We start from the raw sequence: 27867 nt of genomic DNA, 5'->3' as shown, positions 1-27867 counted from the left end.
ACGTTCTACCTGCTACACCGGAAACCAACCAAAATCGACTTTATTTCTCAGTATTTCAATTCACACAAGATGGAATGAACGCGAGCTGCAGCCATCGACAATTGAACCTCAGCAATTCTTGAGCTTGGACGCTGCCATTGGACGTGACGCAACGTGGACAGTATAGTAGCTTTCATTGATTTCCAAGGAAGCATTTCCTATATGGCTGATGGCAATGCCGGACGACCGATGGCTGTAGTGTAGCAGGGCCGTAGGTGGAGTTTTTGTTGGTGTACTTTTTCAGAACACTGTCATCCAACTGTTGTTTTAAAATATCTAAATGTAATTATATTTTCTAAAGTTCCCAGATGAGCAATTCTTGACAGATCCCTCTGATCAAACCATCTTCACCTCTAGTTACATTTCTTAGATAAACGCATTGTTTTTAGTTTTTATTTAACCTTTATTTAACTAGGAAAGTCATCTTCATTTACAATGACGGCCTACCCCGGCCAACACGGGGCCAATTGTGGGCATTGGCCACTTCCCTTTGATTGAATTTGCAGTTAGTAGAACACAAAATCACCGACGTCCATTGGCTATGAGCAAAAGCGTTAAGCTCATCTCTCAAACACGCCTGGCCATTAATTACAATAGGTTCCCCCTGAATGATTGCCAGGGTTTGGGTATTGGTCCTCCCATTCAGGCCCCGCCTTCTCTTCCCCATCCCCTACTGGCCTTTGTCCATAAAATGCCTGACAAAGACAGGAAGAGGGGCTTGGGAAGAATGTGTGGTATTAGATGGCAGTAACGCCGCATAGACACATGGGTTTACACCCTGGCCCTCTGTGTGAAACCATGGAGCAAATGCAGAGGCTTGGTTCCAATGGAACACCTTTACCAAAGTAGTCCCAGCACCTGATAAAACATTGTTTATTACTCACGTGAATTATAAAAGGTCACTAAAGTAAATTAGTGTTTACCTTGTTACCAACCAGCCTGAGATAGAAACCTGGATGTAGCAGGAGTTATATGTTGTTATTTTTTACTTTTACTCTGTTTACATGATTTTATAGCAACTTTTCTGTATTCACCATCAGATGGTTCTCTCTATTTCTCAGAAACAGTTTCACCCAACAAAGAGCAAAAACATTTTCAACATAACGAAAGCAAACCAAACCAACTCAAGTAAGAGGCATAGAAACCCCTCATCCTGTCCCTCAAACCCAGTTCTGCTGTCCCTCATAGCCAATTTCCATTTAGACGGTATTAAGAAAATAATGGAAATCCGCTGAGGTTAGGCAAACTGAAAGCGGAGCTTTGCCTTTGGTGACAAATCCTCCGGGGAGTGTTTATAGAAGACCTTCAGCGTCAGCAGCAGTGCCCTAGCTAAGGACAGCCCTGGCCGGCAGCAGAGCTTGTGGGTTGGAGGTTCCACCATGGTGACTCACAGGGTAATCATGCATGTTTGCACTCGCAAGGCCCCAATGCTGTCAGAGGGCCCCGGGAGTGGGGCCGCCAAGCTTTACACACTCCAAAATAGCACCCCGTGGGCGTGTGGTGCAGCTAAATTTACTCTGCAACAAGTGCGAGGGAGCCAGTTCGCTTTGCTGCCACTTGTGCCATGGAATTACTTAATAGTGACTCAGGTTGACTTTTAACCATTTCTTTTATTTACTGAGATGCAGTGCCTTAGACTGCTGCACGTGACACAATGATGATGAATATGGAAGCTTGTAGGGGCGATGACAAATAATTTCATGGAGTGGAATCTGATATATAAAAAAGGAAACTAGTATTCAGACACTTAAAACTTATTTTGGCATTTCATCTAATTTGGGAGGAAAAAATAAGGCTTTTAAGGGACTCTTGTTAAAAGCTGAGACCTGGAAATGGCGAGCAAATATATATTTCCTTATTTGGGTCAGACTGGAAAATATTAAGTAAACATTTGCTTCCTGTTAGCCGCCTCCTGAATAAAATTTTAGCTCTGTCCTGTGTCAGGGATCTAAAGTGAAACCTGAAAAAAGAGGCCTCCCATTGTTTGCGATTGTCCAGAAGCAAATGGGTCTCGAATTGCAGCTCTGAAAGGTAACAGGAAATTGACAAATCGCTAACCCACTCAACCATTCAGAGGAACAAACGGTACATTCCAGCAAAAAAGGGAAATGCACATTAAAAAGGAGCCATTTGGAAGAGTTGTTCTGTTCATGCAAACTGTTGAACCACAGTGACAGGGAATCCTACGGGTTGTTCCCTGCAAGAGCTTATCCAGATAAATCACAAAATGCCACTTCTTTGGTTTCTACAAAAATACCACTCAATGTTTACCACCCAGCCTAGTTATATTATCCACATTAGCCTTTACCTCCATGAACAACTGTGCTTGTTTTATTCCTGAGGTCAAGTTTCCCACTCCCTCCAAACTGAGATTGTCTGAAATACTAATTGCCCCCTCAAAGTTAAACCCTGGTATTTTAGTGCATTTCCTGTTGCTGCTCTGCTATTTCAGACTCACTAACCTTTAGAAGTGAAGACTCATCCCCTGGGGGTCAGCAAACTTCCAGAGTGATAAATTCACTGACAACAAAAAAAGGCAGCCAAATGGGGGCTGTATCTGCCCCATCTTTACTTTTAGTGAATGAACCATGCCATAAAAGCTTGGCATTGATAGGTTTATTATCTTTGAACAGGTGGACCTGGGAAGTTGTAATGGTGGCTCTCATTTCTCAGACACATACTGTGGCCTCACAATATGGAGACCATTTGAGAGTTGGGAAGATTCTGATATACTGTAGCAACTTTTAAAACCAGGGATTAAAGCTATTGCTTAGTTTGTTGATGACCTCTTGCCTGGAATGAAGTTTCTCAAGTGTTGGAACTTCCAGTTAGTATCATTGGTGGCCATTTTGCATTCAGATGTAGGCTTATTTTACATTACATTTACATCATTTACATTTAAGTCATTTAGCAGACGCTCTTATCCAGAGCGACTTACAAACATTATCAGTTTAAAGAGTAATCAAGCCAATAAATAGAATCCCGAAATAACGGGCTTGCAACATTGAGGTTAAAAGTGGTTCTGACTCACATTTTTTTACCAGAATTCCACACATGAACAAATGAATGTACAGCAAAGTGGTGTTGACCAAACTATTTCAGATTACGCAAAGAAATGATACAAGAACTAAACTTGGACCCAATCACTGCTTATGAAATGCCTTATTACCCAGAAAGCTTTCAAACCAGAGTTAAACACTCCCAAGGGTCAATGGAACGAGGATAATCAAGACACAAGACATTTTTTTTCATTAATTAATATATTTTCTGCATTAAAGTTAACATAGTTTATTCTTTTGTGCCACCCTTTCATTTTTCAGTAAGTATTGATATTGTTATATTCAGACATGAGTAAATTTAAGACTGTCTTTTGCAATAAATATCATAAAATAGAGCTTCACATAATAAATATTTTTACAAAAAAAAAAGAAGACATTTTCCTTTTTTTTTTAAAGCCAGATTGCTCTTATGGATTTGAGCATACAATTTACAAAACAAAAACAAGGGAAAGAATGCCACAGAATGTGTGTGAATGATGAGTGGGGAAGGGGGAGAAACATATCCAACAGAATACTATGAGATGGATGTGCTTTCCACAATGCAACTCGAGCACAGAAACCCAGCTAGCCATGGTCTGAGTGGGGTAGCGACTGGGAATTCCAGCAATCCTTGTTTGCTATGAACACGTGGTAACAGCTACATATTGCCTAGCTAGATAGTCCTTCACAGATTTGGTAAGAGGCTGCTCTCACTTGAAGCTTAAAGCACCAGGTAAACACTGCCTAGCTAACAGAAAATTATATTTAAAAAAAAGTGTTAATGAGTAGCTGAAGAGAGACAAAAAAAACAACAACCATTGAAGACAAACACTGGTCTGTAAAAACATGGTCCTGTTGCAAAAAGGAAGGAGAAAAAAAGAAGAAAAAAGAATTGAGTGGTTTTCATATTCCGTGCTTTACTCCTTTCAGGAGAAAAGGAATTGGGTGGGAGGTGCTTAAAATGTTTGATAAACATCAATAGTAATAGTGACTATTATGGTCATCATCATTATCATTGTCAGAACCACACAGGGGAACGACTGCCCGCCACTCTACCCACACACACACATACAGGATCAGGAAGGCTTTTCCTGGGCCTGGTGGGACCAGCGCTCCAGTTTGCAATAGACAGTGTTGGAGTTCTTGCAGCGGCAGCCGGGCCTGTTGACTTGGTCGTAGCAGCCCTGGCATGCCTTCAGGCACCCCTTGACGGGCGGGTAGCACAGCAAACAGGGGAACAGTACCGACAGTAATCCCATGCAGAGAAAGCGTGAGCAGCAGTGGGAGCGTGACAGCGAGCAGGGGTGGTCGGCGCACGAGTCCCCCTCGTCGTCGTTGGAACAGTGGTAGAAGATGCCCTTGACCAGGCACATGCACGTGCCATGCTCCAGGGCGCTCTCCGCCGAGCACAGGCACTGGCCGTTGCAGGCCAGGCATGAGGGCAGGGTCCTTGGGGCTGTGCAGTCTCCGCACTTGCACTTCCCGCAGCATTCGCAGATGAACTGGTGGCCAGAGGCCATGTCCCCTTTCCCTGAGGGCTTGAGCGGTGCCTCCAGTGGCGGCAGCGGGTGCGAGCCCTGCTGGGAGGCTAGCAGCGCCTTGGGCTGAGTCCGAAGAGGCTGAGCACGTTCGGCTCTGTGGTGGTGCTGGTGGAGGGCCACCATCCCTGGCCTAGAGGGAGGCGAGCGGGCCAGGAGTCCCTGCTCAGAGGATACACTGCTGTTGCTCCCTGAGCTAGCCGCACTGCCTGTACTGGTGGAGCGATTAAGGCCCGGGGCCCTGGCGCTACACTGCTGGCCCCCGGCCACTACCACAACCCCACCGTGGTGGCCCTGCCCTACCGGCCGGTGCTCGTAGTTGTTGTTCACATTGACGAGGATCACCTCGTGAGTCCTCTCCTGCTGCTTGTCGGGCCTGGGCGCCATGCGGGGCGCAGGGGGCCTCCGGACCACCGAGGGCCCTTCTGTGTACTCGTTGCTGGAGCGGATGGCCTTGATTTGGTCCAGGGAAAGGATGGCGGCATGTTGGAGCTCCCGCTCGTAATCTGACCTCTGCCGGTCCTCCAGGGAAGGCTGCTGAATCACCACTAATGAACCGCCAGGGCCATGTTGACTTTGGAGCGCCATCTGGGGTGATCACCACTTCCGACATTCACCATGGACTTGGCATGCATCGGAAAACCTGCGAGGGACAGCAAGAGAGACACAGGAAAGGGCCATCAGTAAAGACAAGGATGTCATTTGCAAATGAGAAATATAGGGTGGTGGAGTTTTGGAAAAGTGTTCATTATCATTTTAGATTCAACTTTTGATTGGAAAAGCTAAAGAGCTGAAAAAGTAGAAACATCAATAGATCCTTGGATGGTCTCAATTTATAGATCAAACATTGTTAATTGATGATCATATTTCATCAAAGTTATAAAACGGGTTAAGAGCACAGTCTATTGAGAGGAGTATGCTATTTTGTGCTTACATCCCGATGTTAGTATTAGCAGAAGCTATTTATCCAGTTAGTCAATTAATCTTAAAATAGCTAGGTTAGACAACCACATCAGTCGTAATATGTACATTTTTCTTCAAATAAGTTAAGTTATAAGCAAAGTCAGTGCTAGTAGGAAAAGACAAGTGCAGTCAACATTTTTAACTAATTAAGAACATGTTCACATAGCCCTACTAGTTTTTTATGCAAGCCGTGGGGGGGAAAAGTCGATTATTAATGAGACTTTTCATACCTTCCTCAATATGCACACATCCAAACTTCAGTACAAATAGGCTACTTCCCGTCCTCATTTACATTTGTATGACTGGTTAACATTTAAATGTGCCAAGGCGACGGAACGAGGCCACGATCCAAAAGGACAAAATGAGCTGCCTCGCGTATTATTCGATTACTAAACGAAAGACGGTAAGAAGGAAATGTGGTGACAAAACTAAGGTCACGACAGAACCCGACAACAGTGTCAACTTTATGTCCATATAATTTCAAGCACATTTGACAACTGAATTAAAGCCAATACCATTACCGGTTTAAAATATCAACAGCTTCTGGAATTAACCGTGGTAGGTCTAGCTATAAAGTCAGTCGTATCTCTTGAAACTGTAACGCAAACGGGACCCTACTCAATAGGCATAAACACATTTTGTCAGTCTAATCAACATGACGCAAGCATACAAATACGTTTAAAAACGGATACAATTTGTAGATAGACATTATCTGCGCGAAGACACCTTGCTTATAAGCAGAGCCCTATCATTTATTGACTTCATGAAACCCCACGGTAGCTTACACGGAGCACAGTAACTAGGTTTAGCCAGGAGATAGACGGGCGGCCTAATTATTGTATTGTAAAAGGACAAATACACCGACAGTCCTAGTGTAGGCTACTTCAAATATGCCTATGCCCTAGGGTTTAGTTGACCGAGAGACGTCCCATGTGATAGAAACCACAGAGGATCAAATCAACGGATCTAGAGATGAATAGAAAAACAAGGGGGGAAAAGCTTATGAATGAAAACTGGGCTACGGTGGGGGTGGGGTGTTTGTTTGCGCGTCGGAGTGATCGCTCTCCCCTCTGAACCAAACTATGACCGTTTTGATTCCCTTCGAGAGTCGAATGGTCTGTGTTAAATAGGCATTCCGAGTAGAGGACACAGGTAAGCATGTACAATATGAAGCGAACTCTGCACAGATACAAGCACGAGAGGATGCGTGATCCCAAGTCCATCTATCTCGACATATACTAACGACAAGCATAGTCCATGCAACTGGCAACAATGTTTCCAGAGCCGGAGTTCTGAACTCTATGGGTATATTAGCCTACTTATCCGAGGAAGATTAGTTGTGAAATGTTCGTTGTATCCTGGCTACATTTTAGCAACAAAGAATCTATGAACAAACCAGACATTTCCAACATGTTTCATTGAGGGGAGATACGCACCCATCTGTAACCATCCATAACGTCGAATCCATCAACCAATATACCAAAACTCCATCCAAGGAAATAGTCCATGCGTATTTTAATTAGCTCTTAAAATTCGTAACGACGGCTTTAAATCCAAATACGGATGTTGTATCTTCTTTCGTTATTCCTTCTCAAAATATGGTGCATTACACCAATGTGCTCCAGAAACGGTAAATCAACGTTTCTTTATGGAATAGGTACCAAATAGCCTAAAAGTTGCGCACTTGAGAACGATCTGGTCAGACAACACTGTTTATTAGTCCTAGGGCAGAATAACAATTGCAGGGAAAAGCTTTAGGATTCTTAAAAGCACAATAATTCACGATTTGAAGACAAATAATTATATATCCAATGGTTTTCAGTCTTCTAATTCTGCTTGGAGAATAGTAAAAGTAGGTTTCTGTTGTGCGGAATGCTCAAAAGCAAGCGCTAGTCGAAGACGTGCTCTCATCAACACTGCAGGACTGTCGAGCACTGAATGAATGAGAATGTAGGGCTCAGTGTTTGCTCGACAAGCCAACTCCCATTGGCCATTCACGCCACTGAAAAAGGATACATCGCATCCGCTCTTAATTCATTGGGCAGATGTGTAAGGCTGGGCGATAGAGATGTGTGCAGCAGTTAAGGTGGAACGGTTTACAATTGCCGATAAGCTCATTTCCGTTCTTGTGGTTGCAAACTATTGAACAGTGGCAACAAAATTATCCCTTTTGAATCGATAACGTTGTTTTATTTTATGCATTCCACGGTATCTCACCATTCCATTTACGCATGGCAGAGTTAGAAATACTCAAATCCGCATAGAACTCTAGGCAGAAAATAATCGAAGTATGTAATACTGTTGGCCTAAAATCTATATCTAAAATACATAATAAAATGGCCGATATAGAAAATGAAATGGCAATCCCTCCACTACTCATTTGTTTTATTTTCCCAGTGGCTCAGTAAACTTAACTTCGGAGCCCCCTTAAGAAAAAGGCACCCCACAAGCAAGGGGAAAGATTCCCCCCACCCACCGCCTCCCCTCTGTTCTTGACTGTCTGGTTTGATTGGTGTCGCGGATGCGCTACATCCGGATCCACGAGAAAAGGAAGTTCAATACAGAGTCAATTTATCCTCTTCAAATGGAAAAATCAATAGATGAATGACCTCAATACAATCTCGGGTCAGCAAATTCTGTAAAACTTCTACATTTAACAGACTGATAAATGCATCTGTAGGCCTATATGTCTCTGGTGTTTGGGTGGATATATATACAAAAAAAATAGTTTGGAAGCTTAAGGCTTGATGATAAAGCAATTTCTGCTGGATTCCCAAACGACAGATGGGAACCTCTTCATAGTGGTCAGAAGTGCGGAGAGAAGTCAGACATTTTACGGTTACCCTACAGCAATTAACAGATTTCCATGGATGCAATGATTAATATACCATCCGTGCTTGTTTTCACCCTGGATATATCCAATAAGCAAATGCAAAGCAAACGTAAAGTGCACATTATTAAAGACGAATGCAAACGTTTCCTTCAAACTTCTCACCCCATGAAATAATCTGTGTTGCGTTGGTATAACTCCTGCTTTGAAAATAGCCTAAGAAAGACCCTTGGTTAAATTTATTGTTGTTGGCTATGTTTCTGCATTGTAATCTTCTTTCTTCTCTTTTTTTTTCCATGCCTAAAATAATCGATTTGTCTTATGAAGATAACATTTTAAAAAGCATTAACAAGCATATAGAGAAACAATTAATTTATTACATTGTAGCCTAATATTGTATTTCAGGTAGAACAGGTTTCTAAACAACACTTTTGTAGAGAATTGTGCCTTAAGATTGGTTATTTAGGGAGACTAACAATTAGGCCTACTGAGCACATTCAAAAGTAGCCTATTGATTAAATCACATGGGCTATTCTGGTCTATTATTTCTCCCTATTCACTGATGTAATGTCCATTGGGAAACCCTTGCGACTCCAGTGGATAACTGCATTTATGGTAAACATTTGCAGTCGGTCCGCAAAGAGTCTTGCAGCGTTGGCATTTTTCCACTGTGACGTCGGAAAAAGCTCAAGCCGCGTTGCTGTTAATAGTTGATATACGACTGGACGAGAGAGTCTGGAACGCGAGGCTTCACGGCGTTTTCAAAGTGTCTCCCCATGAAGAGCTGTGCTTTTATGTCCTCTTGCAGGGCCAGCAGGGCAGCCTCTCTGCATACTGCTGCTATCTGCGACAGATACAGATGGGACTGTCAGACAGCCAGATCTCGACCCCCTTACATTATGTGAGCATCCACAGCCACTAGGGCTGTGGTGAGTAGGTAAACAATGAACCTCTATAAAATGCAGTGGTGGAAAAAGTACTCAATTGTTTTACTTGAGTAAAGGTAAATATACCTTAATAGAAAATGACTCAAGTAAAAGTGAAAGTCACCGAGTAAAACACAACTTGAAAATTGTCTAAAAGTGTCTGGTTTAAAATGTACTGAAGTACAGTGGTGGAAACAGTACTCAATTGTCATACTTGAGTAAAAGTAAAAAGTACAAGTAAATGCTATACATCAAATTACTTATATTAAGCAAACCAGATGCCAAAATGTTCTTGTTTTTTTATTTATTTATGGACAGACATGGGCACTCGCCTATACAAACGCAGTAGTTGTGTTTCGTGAGTCTACCAGATCGGAGGCAGTAGGGATGACAATGCATTATATTGATAGGTGTGTGTATTGGTCCATATAGCTGTCCTGCCTGAGCATTCGAAATTATGTAACAAGTACTTTTGGGTGTCAGAGAAAATGTATGGGAGTAAATGTAGATATTTTCTTTGGGAATGCAGTGGAGTAAAATCCAATCAAATGTTATTGGTCCATACAGGTTTAGCAGATGTTATTGCGGGTGTAGCGAAATGCTTGTGTTCCTAGCTCAAACAGTGCAGTAATATCTAACAATACACAAAAATACACACTAATCTAAAAGTATAAGAATGGAATTAGGAAAAATTGAAATATTAGGATGAGCAATGTCAGAGTCTGAAGTACAGTTGAAGTAGGAAGTTTACATACACTTAGGTTGGAGTCATTAAACTCGTTTTTCAACCACTCCACAAATTTCTTGTTAACAAAACAAAAGTTTTGGCAAGTCGGTTAGGACATCTACTGTGTGCATGACACAAGTCATTTTTCCAACAATTGTTTACAGACAGATTATTTCACTTAGAATTCACTGTATCACAATTCCAGTGGGTCAGAAGTTTGCATACACTAAGTTGACTGTGCCTTTAAACAGCTTGGAAAATTCCAGAAAATTGTGTCATGGCTTTAGAAGCTTCTGATAGGCTAATTGACATCATTTGAGTCAATTGGAGGTGTACCTGTGGATGTATTTCAAGGCCAACCTTCAAACTCAGTGCCTCTTTGCTTGACATCATGGGAAAATCAAAAGAAATCAGCCAAGACCTCAGAATAAAATTTGTAGACCTCCACAAGTCTGGTTCATCTTTGGGAGCAATTTCCAAACACCTGAAGGTACCACGTTCATCTGTACAAACAATAGTACGCAAGTATAAACACCATGGGACCACGCAGCCGTCATACCGCTCAGGAAGGAGACTTCTAGAGATGAACGTACTTTGGTGTGAAAAGTGCAAATCAATCCCAGAACAACTTGACTAGACTTGACTAGAATACAGTGTATACATATGAAATGGGTAAAACAATATGTAAACATTATTAAAGTGACAAGTGGATGGTAGCGGGGTGAACAGGCTGTGGCTCAGGTGGCTAGGTCCTTGATGATCTTCTATGCCTTTCTGTGACACCAGGTGCTGTAGACGTCCTGAAGGGCAGGCAGGGTGCTCCTGGTGTTGTGTTGGGCTGACTGCACCACCCTCTGGAGAGCCCTGCGGTTGCGGATGATGCAGTTGCCATACCAGGTGGTGATATAGACCGACAGGATGCTCTCAATGGTGCATTTGTAAAAGTTTGTGAGGATCTTAGGGGCCAAGCCAAATTTCTTCAGCCTCCTGAGTTTGAAGAGGCGCTGTTGAGCCTTCTTCACCACACTGTCTGTGTGGGTGGACCATTTCAGTTGTGTACAGTGAGGAACTTGAAGCTTTTCACCTATGGATGGAGGCGTGCTCCCTCTGCTGTCTCCCCAAGTCCACGATCAGCTCCTTCGTTTTGTTGACGTTGAGGGAAAAGTAAAAGTTGTCAAAAATATAAATAGTAAAGTACAAATGCCCCCCCCAAAACTACTTAAGTAGTACTTCAAAGTATTTTTTTACTTAAGTACTTTACACCACTGACAAAGAGATTGACCCCATCATGACCATTGGAACAAAATATGGATATTTAGAGATTAATTTACACATTTGTAACAGTTTGTATTAAGTCATGTATAATACTACACAATAAATATTATAATACATACAGCCTATAGTTATTACAAGGTTATACACACACACACACACACACACACACGCACACACACACACAGTAGAAAAAAGTATCTGATTTGGATAACACACACAACAGATCATTATGTTGAATGAATTCAGATTGCACATTTGATTTCAAGGGAAATAAATGACACCACTGTTGAGGGCCATGCATTCTGTTTAATCTCAACCAACATACAGTATTCACAATCCTGCACTTCCATACTTTGCAGTCACAGCAGTTGACATTTTTACATTGCTTAGGGTTCAGGTTGTTCCGTGGAGTGACCTGACGGTGCATATCCTGCAAATCTCAACACACAGGGCTATCAGTCACTGGAAAATACAGATTGGTTCAGTTGGAGATTTTAGGTCGGTGGATTGCATAAGTCGCCGTCGGCAAGTCGTGCCTTAGAACAGAATGATAGTTCTGGAGGAGCTGGTGACATGGCTAGGAAAAAGGCATCTGGCGTTCATCAGCCATCACTGGCCAATCTCCCACAAAAGTTGCCGGGCCGTAGGCATGTCACTGTTGCATAATTCAGGGGGAAATTGTAAAACAGGGTCTGCCACCGCCACCTCCCATCACACCAGGGGAACCCACAAAGGCCTCAATGTGTTTGGAAAACGAGACCTATATAGGGAAATCTCAATGGAGGTGAGTTAGTGCTGGGTTGGAATAAAAGCCTGCGCAGACTGTGGCCCTCCAGGACCGGAGATGCCCATCCCGTTTCTAAACCGAGGCCCACACGCCGTCCTGGTCTACTACACAAATCATCTGGGCCCATATTCATAAAGGCTCCCAGAGTATGCATGGTGATCTAGGATCAGCTTTGCCTTTTAGATCACCATTAATACAATTGTATGGACAGGGGGGGACCTGATCCTAGATCAGCACTCCTACTCTGCAGGAGCTGCAAATGTATTACATTTATTTTAAGCAGAGGAAACTGAACCATTTGGAAGGTGACCTCACAAATTCCCTTGGCATATTTACATGACATAACATATGCCATTTAGCAGACGCTTTTATCCAAAGCGGCTTACAGTCATGCATGCATACATTTACTTATGGGTGGTCCCAGGAATCGAACCCACTAGCCTCCCGTTACAACTGCAATGCTCTACCAACTGAGCTACAAAGGACTATATTTCTCCCTATTCCAAGAAGGGAACAGAACAAATGTGTACCCTACAATTAAGGAGTCTAGGAGGCAAAAATATATATTCCTGGAAGGAATAACCACCTTATTGCAATGGGAAGGTCGAAGGGGGAAAGAATTAAAATGGTGGTTCCTTTTGAGCTCATCCATGGGACAGAGGCTGCCAACAAGATGGCAGACTATTGCCATTGCTAGACATTACCAGGTAATGGTAAGAGAAAGGTACAGATCTCAGATCCTAAATCCGAATCTTTTAACCATTATGGAGAAAATACAGTTAAATATTTTTTATAAAAACCTTAAAGGAGGGGTTGGTTGTAACGGCCAACTGGAAAAAATTACATAATGGTAGCTAAAGAGAATTCGTACCAGAATAACTCCATAACTGCTTAACAACTTTGCCTGTATATATATATATGTGTGCGTGTGTGTGTGTGTGTGCGCGTGTGTGTGTGTGTGTGTGTGTGTGTGTGTGTGTGTGAGTAAGAGAGAGTACTGTAAGAGTGCTTCTGCTTGTTTTGACAGATTAGTTGTAGTACCAGAATCCACCAGGGTAATAACCCATCAGTATCCATTTTGGCTACCAGCCGACCTCTCAGATGACTCACTAAAGATCTGTTTCTGCACTGTTTGCCTATTTTTGCTAGAACAACCTCACAGTTGAGTAGAAAGAGAAGCCAATTCTTAAGTCGCACATAGAGACACATTTAAATATCTCCTGAGAGGTTTAACAGAATTAACCCAAATATTACAGTAGCTAGTACTTCCTATCATACATAAGGAGTGACAGGACATATTTGGCGGGGATAGGATGGTTGGAAATCTGACAACAGGAAGAGGAGTTTAAGATGAGTATGTACAAGGAAGTATGTAGGTTGTGTAAGGCAGGGATGGCTTGGCTAAGGCAGGTGCTAGGCACATGTCAGAAAGTAAGCTATTTCTTAGTTCGGGGCCAGCCAAACAACATGATTCAGACACTGTAAACAGAGGCCAGGGATAATTGTCTTTGAGGGTTTCCCATCGTTCAAATAATTGAACTTGTTGTCAGTGGTGATGTGAAACAATGAAGGCATGCAACACAGGCCTCAATTAAGGAGAGAGAATGTTGAAAGAGAGAGAGAGGGGGAAGTGGGGGGGGTGCATGTGACTTCAACAACATGACTGAGGGAAGTTTCCATGCAACAAGTACACACAAGAACACAAAAAAACCACATACAATCGTCTTCAATTTCTTTATTTACTTTGTTTGAACGTAAGGGACATGTTAAGGGCCTCATGTCACAATCTCACAACTCAACATAAAATCATTTGTTTGTTTACACCCGGTTGCCCCCCTAGTTCGACAAACCAAAAGAGCTGCTCCTAAGTACAGTGCCTTCAGAAAGTATTCGAACCCCTTGACTTTTTCCACATTTTGGTGTCAAAATGTATTTCATTATCATGTTTTTGTCAACGATCTACACAAAATACTCTGTAATGTCTAACATTTGTAAAACATTTATGAAATATAAAACGGGTATTCAATCAATCTATACTGGACAATAAGTATTCAATCCGCTGAGTCAATACATGTTAGAATCACCGTTGGCAGCGATTACAGCTGTGAGTCTTTCTGGGTAAGTCTCTAAGACCACCTGGATTGTGCAACATTTGCCCGTTATTCTTTTCAAAATTCTTCAAGCTCTGTCAAATTGGTTGTTGATCATTGCTAGACAACCATTTACAGATTTTGCCATAGAATTTCAAGCAGCTTTAAAGTCAAAACAGCAACTCAGCCACTTGGGAACATTCACTGTCATTTTTTTACATTTTAGTCATTTAGCAGATGCTCTTATCCAGAGTGACTTACAGTAGTGAATGCATACATTTCATACATTTTTTAAATATTTTTTTTATATATATATTTTTTCTGTACTGTCCCCCCGTGGGAATCGAACCCACAACCCTGTCGTTGCAAATGCCATGCTCTACCAACTGAGCTACTCCAGTATAGATTCAGCCTTGTGTTTTAGGTTATTGTCCTGCTGAAAGGTGAATTAATACCCCAGTGTCTGGTGGAAAGCAGACTGAACCAGGTTTTCGTCTAGGATTTTGCCTGTATTTAGCTCCATTACGTTTATTTTTTATCCTGAAAAACGCCCCAGTCCTTAACGATTACAAGCATAACATGATGCAGCCACCACTAAGCTTCAAAATATGGAGAGTGGTAAAATACTGTGTTGTATTGGATTTGCCCCAAACATAATACTTTGTGTTCCGGACAAAAAAAAGTATTCTTTGCTGTATTACTTTAGTGCCTTGTCGCATACAGAATGCATGTTTTCAAAATGTTTTATTCTGTATAAGTTTCTTTATTTTCACTGTCAATTAGGTTAGTATTGTGGAGTAACTACATTGTTATTGATCCATCCTCAGTTTTTTCTTATCACGGCCATTAAACTCTGTAACGGTTTTAAAGTCACAATTGGCCTCGTGGTAAAATCCCTGGGTGGTATCCCTCCTCTACGGTAACTGAGTTAGGAAGGATGCCTGTATCTTTGTAGTGACTGGTTGTATTGATACACCATCCAAAGTGTAATGACTAACTTCACCATGCACAAAGGGATATTTAATGTCTGCATTTATTTTTTACCCATCTACCAATAGGTTCATTTATTTGCCAGGCATTGGAAAACCTCCCTGGTCCCTGGTTGAAATTGTGTTTGAAATTCACTGCTCGACTGCTTACAGATAATTGTATGTGTTGGGTACAGAGATGAGGTAGTCATTCAAAAAATAAACACTATTATTGCACACAGAATGAGTCCATTCAACTTATTTTGTGACTTGTTAAGCACATTTGTATTCCTTAACTTATTTAAGGTCACCATAACAAAGGGGTTGAAAACTTGACTCAAAACAGCTTTTCATTTTGAATTAATTTGTAAAAATTTCCCAAAATAATTATTCCACTAATTTCTCTATTTTGTTTGCACAAATCTGTTTACATCCCTGTTAGTGAGCATTTCTCATTACACAGGTTCTCCTTGTACTGGGGACAATAGAAGGCCACTCTAAAATGTGCAGTTTTGTCATACAACACAATGCCATAGATGTCTCAAATTGAGGCAGCGTGCAATTGGCATACTGACTGCAGGAATGTCCACCAGAGTTGTTGCCAGAGAATTTAATGTTAATTTCTCTGCCATAAGCTGCCTCCAACATCGTTTTAGAGAATTTTGCAGTACGTCCAACCGGCCTCAAAATCGCAGACCACGTGTAACCACGCCAGCCCAGGACATCCCCATCCGGCTTCTTCACCTGCGGGATCATCTGAGACCAGCCACCCGGACAGCTGATGAAACAGGAATATTTCTGTCTGTAATAACGCCCTTTTGTGGGGAAAAACTAATTCTGATTGACTGAGCATGGCTTCCAAGTGGGTGGGCCCATGGCATGCGCCCCTGCCCAGTCATGTGAAATCCATAGATTAGGGCTTAATTTATTGATTTAAATTGACTGATTTCCTTATGTGAACTGTAAATCAGTAAAATAATTGAAATTGTTGCATGTTGCGTTTATATTTTTGTTCAGTATAATAATAGAACACTTTAAGATGTTCTGTTGAAGTAATAGTGTAAAACAAAGTTTAGGAGTCAGATTTTGGGACAGCCACCTCTCAATAGAAATAGGTGTATAAACAATGACTTAGTACTATAATAATGTAACAATATGTTTGTTATAGCCTTGGATTGAATTAGAACAGGAAGCCTAGCGGTTAAGAGTGTTGGGCCAGTAACCAAAAGGTTGCAGGTTCAAATCCCCAAACCAAGTAGGTGAAGAAATATGTCAATGTGCCTTGAGCATGGCACTTGAGCCTAATTGCTCCTGTAAATCACTCTGGATAAGAGTGTCTGCTAAATGACAAAAAAGGTAAAATCATTAAGTAAATAAATGTCCTTAATTTGGAGACTTAACTCTTTCTTAAATAGTTTTTTATTACCACTTCTGTAAAATCACTGATATAACAATTGCAGACTGACATATTCATCTTTCTCATTTAGGAGGGGTCTTTATACATTACGCTGCTGAATGCACCAGTGTTTTTTGTGTGTTTACCTTGCGCGATTCAAAAAGCCACAAAGGAAAACAGGTTAAGCAAAAGGCAGTTTGTTTGGAAACGTGAAGGCATTCCAGGCCCCGAGCCAACACAACCCCCTAAAGCTGGGCCCCCTGCTTGAGAGAGAGAGGGGCGAAAAAACTGCAAATGCACAGAAATGAAATGAAGGGGGCCGTCGCTGTGGCAGCCCAGGCTAAATTATGGATCAAGGGTTTTATTGCAATGCAGACTTTATCTTTCATTCCCTTCATAAATTATGTCAGCAATCACTTAAATATATGGAGGGACTAAACTGATGCATTGCAACAGCCATTAGCTGGAGATGTGGGCAAGTAGTTTGGAGACCTGGCTGCCTGGCAGTGCAGCAACAGTCATCATAAAGTTAAACTAAATGAAGAAAACAGCAGTTTCACTTTGCAGAGGTGTAAAGCTCAGATTTATAACAACTTAGAACCAGTTCTATCAAAAACGTCAACTGTAAAGAGTATTTGATACAGAGTAAGCCCAGGCATTAGTTTTAAATCTAGCTTAAAAAATGTATCTGTCCAATCACAAGTTCTTGTTCACCAATTAGATCACAAGCTAAATATACACTTTCTGTAACATGTTACAGAAACATGTTCTGTGACATGTTAATATCACTTTCACAGAATCTGGGTTTCCATACACATATTCATTTCTGATTAAATATATGTTGTTTTGAGTAGTCGTGGCCTCACAACACGCACCTTATGAACGCAACACACACCTTATGAGTGCAACACACACCTTTCGAATGCAACACACACCTTATGAATGCGACACACTCATGCACATACACACTCCCAGCAGCCATGTTTGAATAGCAACCATAAAGCTCTTCTCCTTGTGGAGTGTTCAGGAGCTTCCCTGTCAGTCAAAGTGGTAAAATAAGATGTCATTAGAGCAGCCTAGCCCACAGTGATCTACACTGGACAACTGATAGACACACAATTGCCTGTCTGAACTCCGACCACATCCTTGTTTCCACTGGTTCCGCTGCTTTTTGCGTTGCTCCCAAAACTCCAGCTTAAATGGCAGAGGGCTAAGCTTGGTCTTTCCAGCCCAGTGCGGCGAGAGAGGCCCTCCTCCAGTGGCTGTTGCCTGTGTGTGCTGTGCCCATCCCATTCCCTGCCTTGTAATGGAAGTCACACCTGCCTAACACTCAATACACACTCACAGACCTTCATACCCTCCCCCCGGACACAAACACACACACACACACTAATACAGTTTATTCACTGGGATTCTGTCTGTTCCTATACATATAAATGTATCTTCACAGATTCTCATATTTGTCAAGTGTCAGTTGAACGACAAACTCACTCTTTTTCTCTCCGTAACTTTCAATAACATTCTATTTTCAATTTTAGTTTCAGTCAATAAGTGTGCTCAAAAATGTTTTCGAGATTGGATGAAAAAGTTAGCAATTGCGCTAGCTAACTGGCAGTGCATACCAACGGGCTCAAGCCAAATCCACCTAGTACGCCGTCGCTTCCTACTTCAACAAAGCCGCTCAGTCGCAGTATCAAAAAGCCTTAATGAGGGACTTGTTGGGTGGCTACCTGCTCCTGCAGCAGATCAACGAGCCCAGACGGGGTGTTTACTATCAATCCTTCCCTGTGTCCTTAGCAGCCTACATCCAGTCTGCCCACACAAACGGCTACATTTACAGGAACAGAGCTGGGGCTAAGCCCCCTGGCACTCTGCATTACTCCAACACCAGCCCCACGCAGGGGTACGCACATACACACGCACACACACATACACACACACTTTGCCTGTGTGCATCTTCTAATCAGGCTGACATCTAGTGCCAGTGATGATATTGGCTCTTGAAGATGTTCTTAAGCCAACACCAAAAATATTGACTCCCAGTTTTAAGAAAATATGGGCCCCACTGCATTCGACTTTAAATACTATAGAAATCAAACGGCCCGAGCTCCGACCAGAAATAAAATGTTTCATCCTCCAAGAAGGCAAAGAGGAAGTGTCTGCAGTGACAGCAGACTGCCAAGAGAAATAAGGCCTGACCACAGCCCCATGTGAAACCTATTTAAGATGACAAGGCAAGAGAGGGGCAGCTGGTTAAGTTGAGGATAAAGGGGAGGAGAACGGCGGGGAGTGTGTGTGTGTGTGTGTTGGGGGGTTTTAAAGTCACATGGGAGAATGGAAACATCACACATGACCATAAAGAGAATAGGTAGGGCCTCTTGGCATGCAGTTATTGAGTCAAGGAATTCAGATTCCATTAAAAACATGGCTGAAAAATGGGACGTGTGCTCGTTTCACCTGCGCGTGCTAACGTTGCCAAGACAAGACAGTGTTAGTTTCTCTCAATCGCCCCCCAGAGTAACTTTCAAATCAGTGGTAACTGGGCTTCTATGGACCACCTTAAGAACAACCGTGCTTATCCAGAACCGATACAAACGCCGTCATAGCTAGCCCATGATGCGGACCAATCAGTTCAGATGACGAAACTCTTTCAGAAGGTTCACCCCCCTCCTCACCTCCCTGCTGTTTTGGAAACGTCCGTGTGGGATAGCACCTGTGTCGCGACTCTGGGACGAGGCAGCCGGGGCATATTAAAGGGAAAACAGGGCCTCGCTTTTAAAGGGCATATTTGTCCTCGCCCGTTAATCAGGCGAATGAAAGCGGCACATTCTTCCCAGCTCTGGGAAGGAAGAGATGGCATATTTACTAAACATGCCCGCACTGGAGCAACCCGGAGACCGCTTTCTATCGCTCTCTGTGTGTGTGTGTGTGTGTGTGTGTGTGTGTGTGTGTGTGTGTGTGTGTGTGTGTGTGTGTGTGTGTGTGTGTGTGTGTGTGTGTGTGTGTGTGTGTGTGTGTGTGTGTGTATTCTCGTGCACTACTCTGCCCCAGAGTGTGTGTGAGTGTGTGCTCATATGTGTGCACAGTCATGCTCACAAGGTAAGCAAGGTTCAGGACATCTGTGCCCCTCCTCTATTCTAAAATTGTTGTATGGGCAACATAGGTAACGTCTACTACCAATGTGTGGCACAAACCTCAGGATGATGCACCGGAGTCACGGAAACCTTGATATTGGTTGACATTGGTTGTGGTTTTGTCTAGGAATAGGGGGAATGGTGCAATCCCAATATATACATACCTAATTTGTAAACAAAGTGCCAAGGGAACCCTCCCCCCAAACAGTGGTTTACAGTTGCACCATACATACATCCATATAGCAAGAGTTCAAGGTGGAGAGGGAAATGACTCCGCAAGACAAAGGAGTGGCCAATCCACAGTCGTTTGCAAGGTGTTAAACAAGAGACTGGCCTTCCTGTTTGGCTGCTTGTTTAACAAAAGGGCCCTCAGTGCAGTGTTTAACTGCATACCCCTGTCCTGAAGGACCCTGTGGGCCCCCAAAACAGGCACACCTCCTCCTGACAGCAGCCTATGGTGCCTAAGGCCAGGGTAAGGAGAGGAAGATCTGGGAGTCAACCCTACAACCTTATTTACTAGTTCCTGGAGTTCTTCATTGCTGGTTCTCTTTCCTTTTTTCTCTCTCTTTCTCAATCTCTATATCTTTTCTCCTCTTCCAGCCAAAGGGTCCTAGGATTTTTTTTCACTTGTTCCTTAATGCTGGAGGAGTAAACCTGCCTCTCTCTCCCTCTCGCTCACCCTCCCTCCCTCCTGCCTCTACTCCAAGCCAAGAGAAACACTACAATGGGTACACATGAGTGGTTCATATTTCCCAGGAAAAATTCAATTTGCTCCACACGTGTACTTGGACCGAGACCACAGCAAGGTCTTTATATGTGGCGGCTGGTAGCCTAGTGGTCAGAGCGTTGGACTAGTAACCGAAAGGTTGCAAGATTGAATCCCAGAGAAGACATGGTAAAAATCTGTCATTCTGCCCCTGAACAAGGCAGTTAACCCACTGTTCCTAGGCTGTCATTGAAAATAAAAATTTGTTCTTACTTACTTGCCTAGTTAAATAAAGGTCAAATAAATGAAAAAAGGGAGAGCTGGAAGTCTTTCCTTTTCATACATCTCCCATTTTGACAGCCAGGACTCTAAAAGGCTTCTCACTTGAAAAGGATAAAGAAAAGTTTATGAGGAAAATTAGTGAGGTAAATTCCTTCCAGAGACAATTACTGAGATAAACGGCTATTCCTTCCAGAGACAATTGGTGAGGTACATGGCTATTCCTTCCAGAGACAATTGGTGAGGTAAACGGCTATTCTTTCCAGAGACAATTGCAAATCTGACATACAGTAATATTTTTCCTATGGTCAGAAAATGTAAAAACAATAGTGGCTCACTATGGCAAAATTATACTGTTAATTTAAAACAAGCTCACAGATTTACAGCTCTCACCTATATTTTGGCCTCGAACAACCACAACATTTGCCTGATGTAGGCCAGACGTACACTTGCGTCATTGAGTCTTAACATTGAATCTTACTGTTATTCAAATAGCAACAGCTGTGTTGATGCATTTTTGCTGGGTGTCCTAGGTGATAACACTCTTTGCAACAACAAATATGGGGTCATAAATCTTTGCCGGGGAACAGGGCCAGAGGAACAACCACAACAGGTCTTAAAAGGAAGCCATTTGTCTTCCTGCTCAGAAAAAAGAACATGGTGGTTTTGTGCTTTTCTTCCTCCCCCTCCATATCATCTCTGTGTTATTTCTAATAGTTTTCACCTACAGATTAAAAGAGTATATGAGGCCTTTTGATATTTCGGTGCCAAACATTGGTTTTGGTTGGCTGGTTATGTTAAGCAATCTTTGCATTTAGTCTGAATACAACACATGGAGGTGGATATTTTGACAGCAGGGGATTTTTTAGAGAAATGAACTTCCATATACATGAAATCCATTTAATCAAGTACAATGAAGCCCTAAAAGATGTCCCCACAATGCACCTCTCCCCATTTACAAGTAAACTAAGTTTCCAGAGTCCTTTTTGACGGGCGTCCTCTCCATGACACCCTGTGCAACCCTCCGCAGGCTAACAGTGAAAACAATGTTGACTGCTAGTAAAGACGCCTGCTCTATGAAAGCTAATGGGCCAACAGGTTTCCACCGGGCTGGAGGAGATGGCCTCTCTCTGACTCGGAACCTGTGATGGGGTACATAAATCCTCAAGTCCTTCCTGTCAGGGCTTGATCAACAACAAAAAAAGAGACACATCACCCTTCCCTCTGCACTAGCAGCAAACCCTATTTATGACAACACAACGCAACTACGGTATCCAATGTTACTTCGTTGGACGGCTGAAGGTGGGTGGGGGAGGCAAGAGCAGTGGTGACAGAAAGAGGTGGTGGGGTGTAAACTTGCGGAAACCAGATGTCATTCGGGGCAGGAACCTGCTGGGTGGAAGTGGAAGCTTCTGGCTCGGAGATGACACAACTGCGGCTCCCCTGAACAAGTCTCAATTCCTACAAATGCAATTAAAATCAGTGCTGCAGATAGACAGACCGACCGCCGTGACCGCCGTGACTGAGGAGTCATCTGACCCCAGACCTACCAGTCTGTCACTCTCCCAATCATTCAACCCTAAGCATTTCAAGAGACTAGGGATGAAACAGGGACTTAGGCAACACTTTACATTCATTTAATAACACTGTTGCAACTTAATGTAAAGTGTAAGCCAAAATCATATTCTCTCCTCACAAAGTCTGATAACTAATGTGAGATACACTGTTAAGTAACGTCCATGCTCATTTTCTCAAGGGTTCCTTTCTAGTACTTCAGTTGGCAGAGACAGAGAGAGTGAGAGAGAGAGAGAGAGAGAGAGAGAGAGAGAGAAAGAGAGAGAGAAATCTGACTCGGCAGACCGGCCTCCAATTTCAATAAGAGCCTGGACGATTTACGAGGGCTCCTCATCGAGCTTGCTCCCTGGAAGCGTGGGCTTGATACACGACCGATGCCCATCCACCATGGCACGCCTCACCGCCCTCTGCAGAAACGTAGCCATGCCAAGATAAATACCCCCGCTCAGCAGCATTTCAGACAGACGCATAGCACTCCAGCAGACTTTAATGACCGGGCCACGCCAGGAGTATTCACATACCCTCAGGAGAGCTATAATACAGTGTCGTATAGACTAGATGTCTTTAAGCACTCCATTCCACCTATACATCCCACCTTATGGCCACCAAGAGACACTGGACCACAAGAGCTATTTACAAGCTGTTTCAACCAATTGCTATATCTTACTGTGTATATATGACTGTTTATCAGGGTTATTTATAAGTTGGAGCCTTGAGGGGCATGAAAATGGCTTCCAAATATCCCCTGACATACAGGTACTACAAAAGCCCTGGCAACAACTAAGTGTGTACCTCTCACAGACCAGGAGCAGCACATATTTCTTTTTTGGGGGGGGTTACAGAGAGTGAATGGCAACAGAGATAGCAAACGATCCACTGGTAGGTGAAAGCTCTATCCCACACACCCCGATGTAAAAGGAGTCGGTTTCCAGCGCAGACCTTCTCTAGGTGTATGCCTGCTCTAAGCTGCTTTTGGGTGGGGAAGTTATGGAAGGAAGGAGGGAGGTAGGGTGGGAGGTAGGGAGAGAGGTAGGGTGGGAGGTAGGGAGGGAGGTAGGGAGGGAAGTAGGGTGGGGGTAAAGGTTTTCACAATATAAGACACAACGGATCTCTAAAAATCCCCAAAGGGTAACGTAGACAAGCAAATTCCTCGAAACCTATTTCCCTCTGATCAGATCTCCCTGAGAAAGGCCAGAGAGAAGTTAGTGGCTGAAAGGTCAGACACAGTACTGACAAATCCTCTTCATAAAACCCATGTAGCCTTGCAGCCCTATTTTCTAGCCCCTGAAGGCTGTAAAGTGTCATCATTAAACCACCAAAATCATGAAAAAGATCTTGACACATAGGGCTTGTCAGGGCTTCAACAGCACCGCGCTGTTTCTCTGTCAAGACAACGTGATTCACATCCCAGCCCAACGCCAAGAGACAAGTTTGTCACACAATGGAGTGTTTGTGCACCCGCTGTGAATCCGCCGGCCATGAGATCACGAGGGCTTTGACATAGCACAGACATTATACTGACACAGCGGAAGGCGAATAACATCTCCTTGTGAACTCTGGCCACCTCTCTCGTATTTCCTGTAACCATTAAAAGGTGGGTTTAAGACCATAACAATGAGGAGAGAGAGAGAGAGCTGAGAGAGAGAATTACACTATGCAAGAACTATACAGACTTACGGGCAATTTTCTTTACCAAAATTGAAAAACAAGACATGCATTTTGAAACCAAAACAGAAAAGGAGAAAATCCAGTATCTATTGGGAGAAAAACCCCTTTGTGCCATATTAGCTGCAAAATATGTAGCTTCTTGCCACACCCATAGGGATAGCCAGTGGAACGGCCATCCAGAGCAATTACATTGCTACGTGTCTTTCTCACTATTACTTACTGTAGTGTCCTGTTAATTGTTACTACTCATTGAGTATTAATATTTTCCTATTATTATCTATCTGCATCATCTTTGATTTGATAGAGAGCTGAGAGAGAGAGAGAGAGAGAGTGAGAGAGAGAGAGAGAGAGAGAGAGAGCTGAGAGAGACAGCTGAGAGAGAGCTGAGAGATATTTTAATATTTTATTTTCAATATTTTATTTTCCATGTTGAACTTGACTTTCCAGGTCTCCGCATTGAGATCGCCAATCCTTTTTTTGACTCTCCGGGTTTTGCCAGGGTGGCCAACCGTGAATCCCGTAGCATGCTTTCGATCAATCTCACTTGAAGGAATTAATTCCGTCTGGACTCAATTGCTCAATCATTTGGTTACACCTTGTTATCCAATAAAAACCATGTTGCAGCCAACTATGACTAAATGGTAGAGTTTCTCCTGGACTTTATTTTAACATTTTCAATACTAATCACAATGGGTTAAACCCTAACTTGCATCTGCATATGTGACCCGATTCAGGAAACTAGGCGTATGTTGCAAGTCACATCTTCACAGGAGAGCTATTTGAACGTAAAACATATTGTTTGATCAAAATGCGTTTTTTGGCAGAAATGCCTTCTCGAACATGTGAACTTTCATGTGCCTTAATATCAAACTTGTATGCCATCTGTAAATAGTAATAAAATTATTCAATTACGAGCCTAGTTGGTTTAGCCACAGAAAAAGTGAGCGACCTTCCCGCTAGCCATGATTGGCTGAGATAATGAGTGGGCTGGACATGCCGAGAGATGAGTTTGGATTGGTCTACCATATAGCACACGGCTGTCTATTGGAGCTGGTCAGTATGTTTAGGTAATCGCATTGAACGCGGCTTTAAAAAATGTTTTTATCGCGTAGTAAAACCGCATAAACCTAATGTCAAGTTAAAGTGTACTGTTAGCTAGCTAACGTTAACTGGCTGGCTCGCTAGCTAAAGCTATGTGCATGCTCTCCACTTTCTGGAGGAATGAGTTTTGAAATCAGCGGAATTCGAGTATGATAGCTAAGGAGATGGAGAAAACACCAGTCTGGATTACATTGTCAAACGATGGCAACCATGCATGGCATCAGACAGGAGACGCTGTAGCTCCCTCCGGTAACCACGAGCACAACTGTTCCTTGATTTTAACTGACGGTTTTATTCTGTAGTTTCAGTCAGAATTATCACCTCCCGTGAGAACTATAAAGTAAATGAAAATACAGTTGCAGAACACTTTTATAACTTTTTTGTCTTATTAGTGACTTATTAGCTTGATATAACTTTGAAGTGCCACATTAATAAAGGAAAGATACCTCATTGGCTGCTTATTACAGAAGGGAGGAAATCCAAAACTTCACACTTCTTATTCCTGGCATGAATTCACTCTTCATCCTTAATTATTTTAATGTTACCCTCCTAACATACACGCTTCAACCGTTACGAACTACACCCGAAGACACAAAAAACCTAGCTAACACAGCGTGGGATTGCCTTCACTCCAAAAGTGTGCTGCTACGATAATAATCCGTTACAACAGTTCTTAGCCATGTAGTTCCGCTTGTCTTACCATTTCCCCCGCATAGCGAACACGTAAACAATTCAAACAAAAAACAACGACATAGACTGACAGGTTAATTGTCAGTTACAGACGCGTCCAACCATGATGTATACTGGTAAGATTTTCAGATATTAGCTAACGTTATGTGTATGATCTTATTCTTCGTATCTCAGACACATTTGCTTGACTAGTTATAGCCATAGAACCTGGTTGGTTAGCTACCTGCAGATTTATGAGTTGGGATTATGGTCCATTGTTTAGCTAGCTAGCTACATGTCTTAACAAAAGACTCCACTCTAATACCATTTTTCCCCGCATAGCAAACAAGTAAACAATTCAAACAAAAAACAACAACATAGACTGACAGGTTAATTGTCAGTTACAGACACATCTAACCATGATGTAGACTGGTAAGATTTTCAGATATTACACATTTCTAATTTTGACAAAGTATTTTCATTTCAAGTTAAAGTGTACTGTTAGCTAGCTAGCTAATGTTAACTGGCTGGCTCGCTAACTAATGTTACGTCTTGCATTGGGATTCATTGTTTACCTAGCTAGCTATCTAGCTACATTTCTTAACAAAACACTCTCGTCTTAGTGTGCCAGAGCGCAGAATAACTGATGCATTTTTGAACGCTCAACACCAGTTGAATATGTCCGGTGTCAGTAAACGTTGGCAACAAAGCGTAATTCAATTGTTTCCAGCAGCACAGTTACATTTTACATTACATTTTAGTCATTTAGCAGACGCTCTTATCCAGAGCGACTTACAGTGGTGAATGCATACATTTCATACAATTTCATACATATCATACATCTTTTTTTTTTCTGTGCTGGCCCCCCGTGGGAATCAAACCCACAACCCTGGTGTTGCAAACACCATGCTCTACCAACTGAGCTACAGGGAAGGCCAAGTTACAGTCACCAACGCTCTGGATAACATGAAAAAAGCCTAAACAGCTCTGCTAGGTTGAGTAAAATGGTCAGTGTGGGGTGTTCTCTCATTATGTGTCTGGAAGTAGCTAGCCAATGTCAGCCAGTTAGCGTGGTTGCTTGACTGTAGTTGTGAGGTCAGAGCTTTCGGAACAACCCTACTTGTTGGACAGAGTGTCCAGTGTGCACTCTGAATGCGAAACCACAGATAAAGCTATAGGGTGAGTAATGTTCAGTAAGCTGTTCACTCTCTCTTAGATGTCTGGAAGTAGCTGGCAAGTTAGTACAGAACGTTTGGATCAACCCTTAAAGAGATGGGTGGGGCTAAGGCTTAAGAGGGTGTGAACAATGCCAAATGGGTGTAGACAAAGAAGGGCTCTCCAATTGTAGTACCAAAACATTGAAAGAAGGTTTTCTCAAAAGTGAGTTTACAAGTTGATCAACTTTCAAAGCAGAATTACTTTCCCATTGTTTCCTCAAATGCAGTGTATGATATGCCATTTTGTAGCTCTGAGTCAGTACTTTTATCCAATGTAAAAAACAGAACTTAAAATGTTGCTACATAAGACCAAATCCAGGTTGTAATGCAGATTTTTGAGCAAACCGTGCATGGATGTCAATGGGGGATTAGCCACAAACTTCGATTACACTCCAGGATCTCACATTAGGATTCAAATCAACATGTGTATTAAATCCTACATATTCTATGTATTCTACCATAAAATTATTATTATAGTCTACGTGTTGTTGCAACAATAATCGGTACGGTTTGTCTCACCTCTACTCCGCAGTACTTTTCTGTTAGAGTCGCCGGTACATCCAGACACACGTCCTGGTCCACTGGCATGCTGCAGAGCTGCAGTGTGAAGATCTCCTGTTGTGTGGGGCCATCAGGTAGAGGGACATAAACTATCCGATCATCCGGTAGAGGGACGTACACTATCCGGTCCAGTCGACCAGGCCCCATCAGAGCCTGGGAAACGGGAAACAGAAGAGAGGGGGACGGGCTGTTAGTTATGTCTGTGTGTTTGTCTCTGCTGTTCTGTGACAAACATCCCCTCAAAGATATAGTCTTCATCAATGAATCAATCAATGAATTAATACATCTTTCCACCTATCCTTCTCTCGTACCCCTTCCCTCCTTCTCTCTTGTTAGGAACCTGAGACTAGAAAAGTTTCATGCATTAATTGCAGATGGGG

At 42.6% G+C, this 27867-nt stretch overlaps 1 protein-coding gene across 1 annotated transcript; it reads right to left on the bottom strand.

The window, feature by feature from the left end:
• Positions 1-3280: 3280 nt before the first annotated feature.
• On the bottom strand, positions 3281-7572 carry LOC115171312 (protein sprouty homolog 1-like). The gene is made up of 2 exons (XM_029728015.1): positions 7015-7572; positions 3281-5258 (listed from the first exon to the last, which is right to left on the bottom strand). Exon 2 carries the CDS (start codon positions 5201-5203, stop codon positions 4154-4156), a length of 1050 nt encoding a protein of 349 aa, XP_029583875.1. The 5' UTR covers positions 5204-5258; positions 7015-7572; the 3' UTR covers positions 3281-4153.
• Positions 7573-27867: the final 20295 nt, after the last annotated feature.

Source organism: Salmo trutta, chromosome 3 (assembly GCF_901001165.1).
Source record: "Salmo trutta chromosome 3, fSalTru1.1, whole genome shotgun sequence".
In the NCBI taxonomy this organism is placed as follows: Eukaryota; Metazoa; Chordata; class Actinopteri; order Salmoniformes; family Salmonidae; genus Salmo; species Salmo trutta.
Note: the sequence above shows the minus strand (reverse complement) of the source record. Positions and strands in the feature narration are given on the sequence as shown.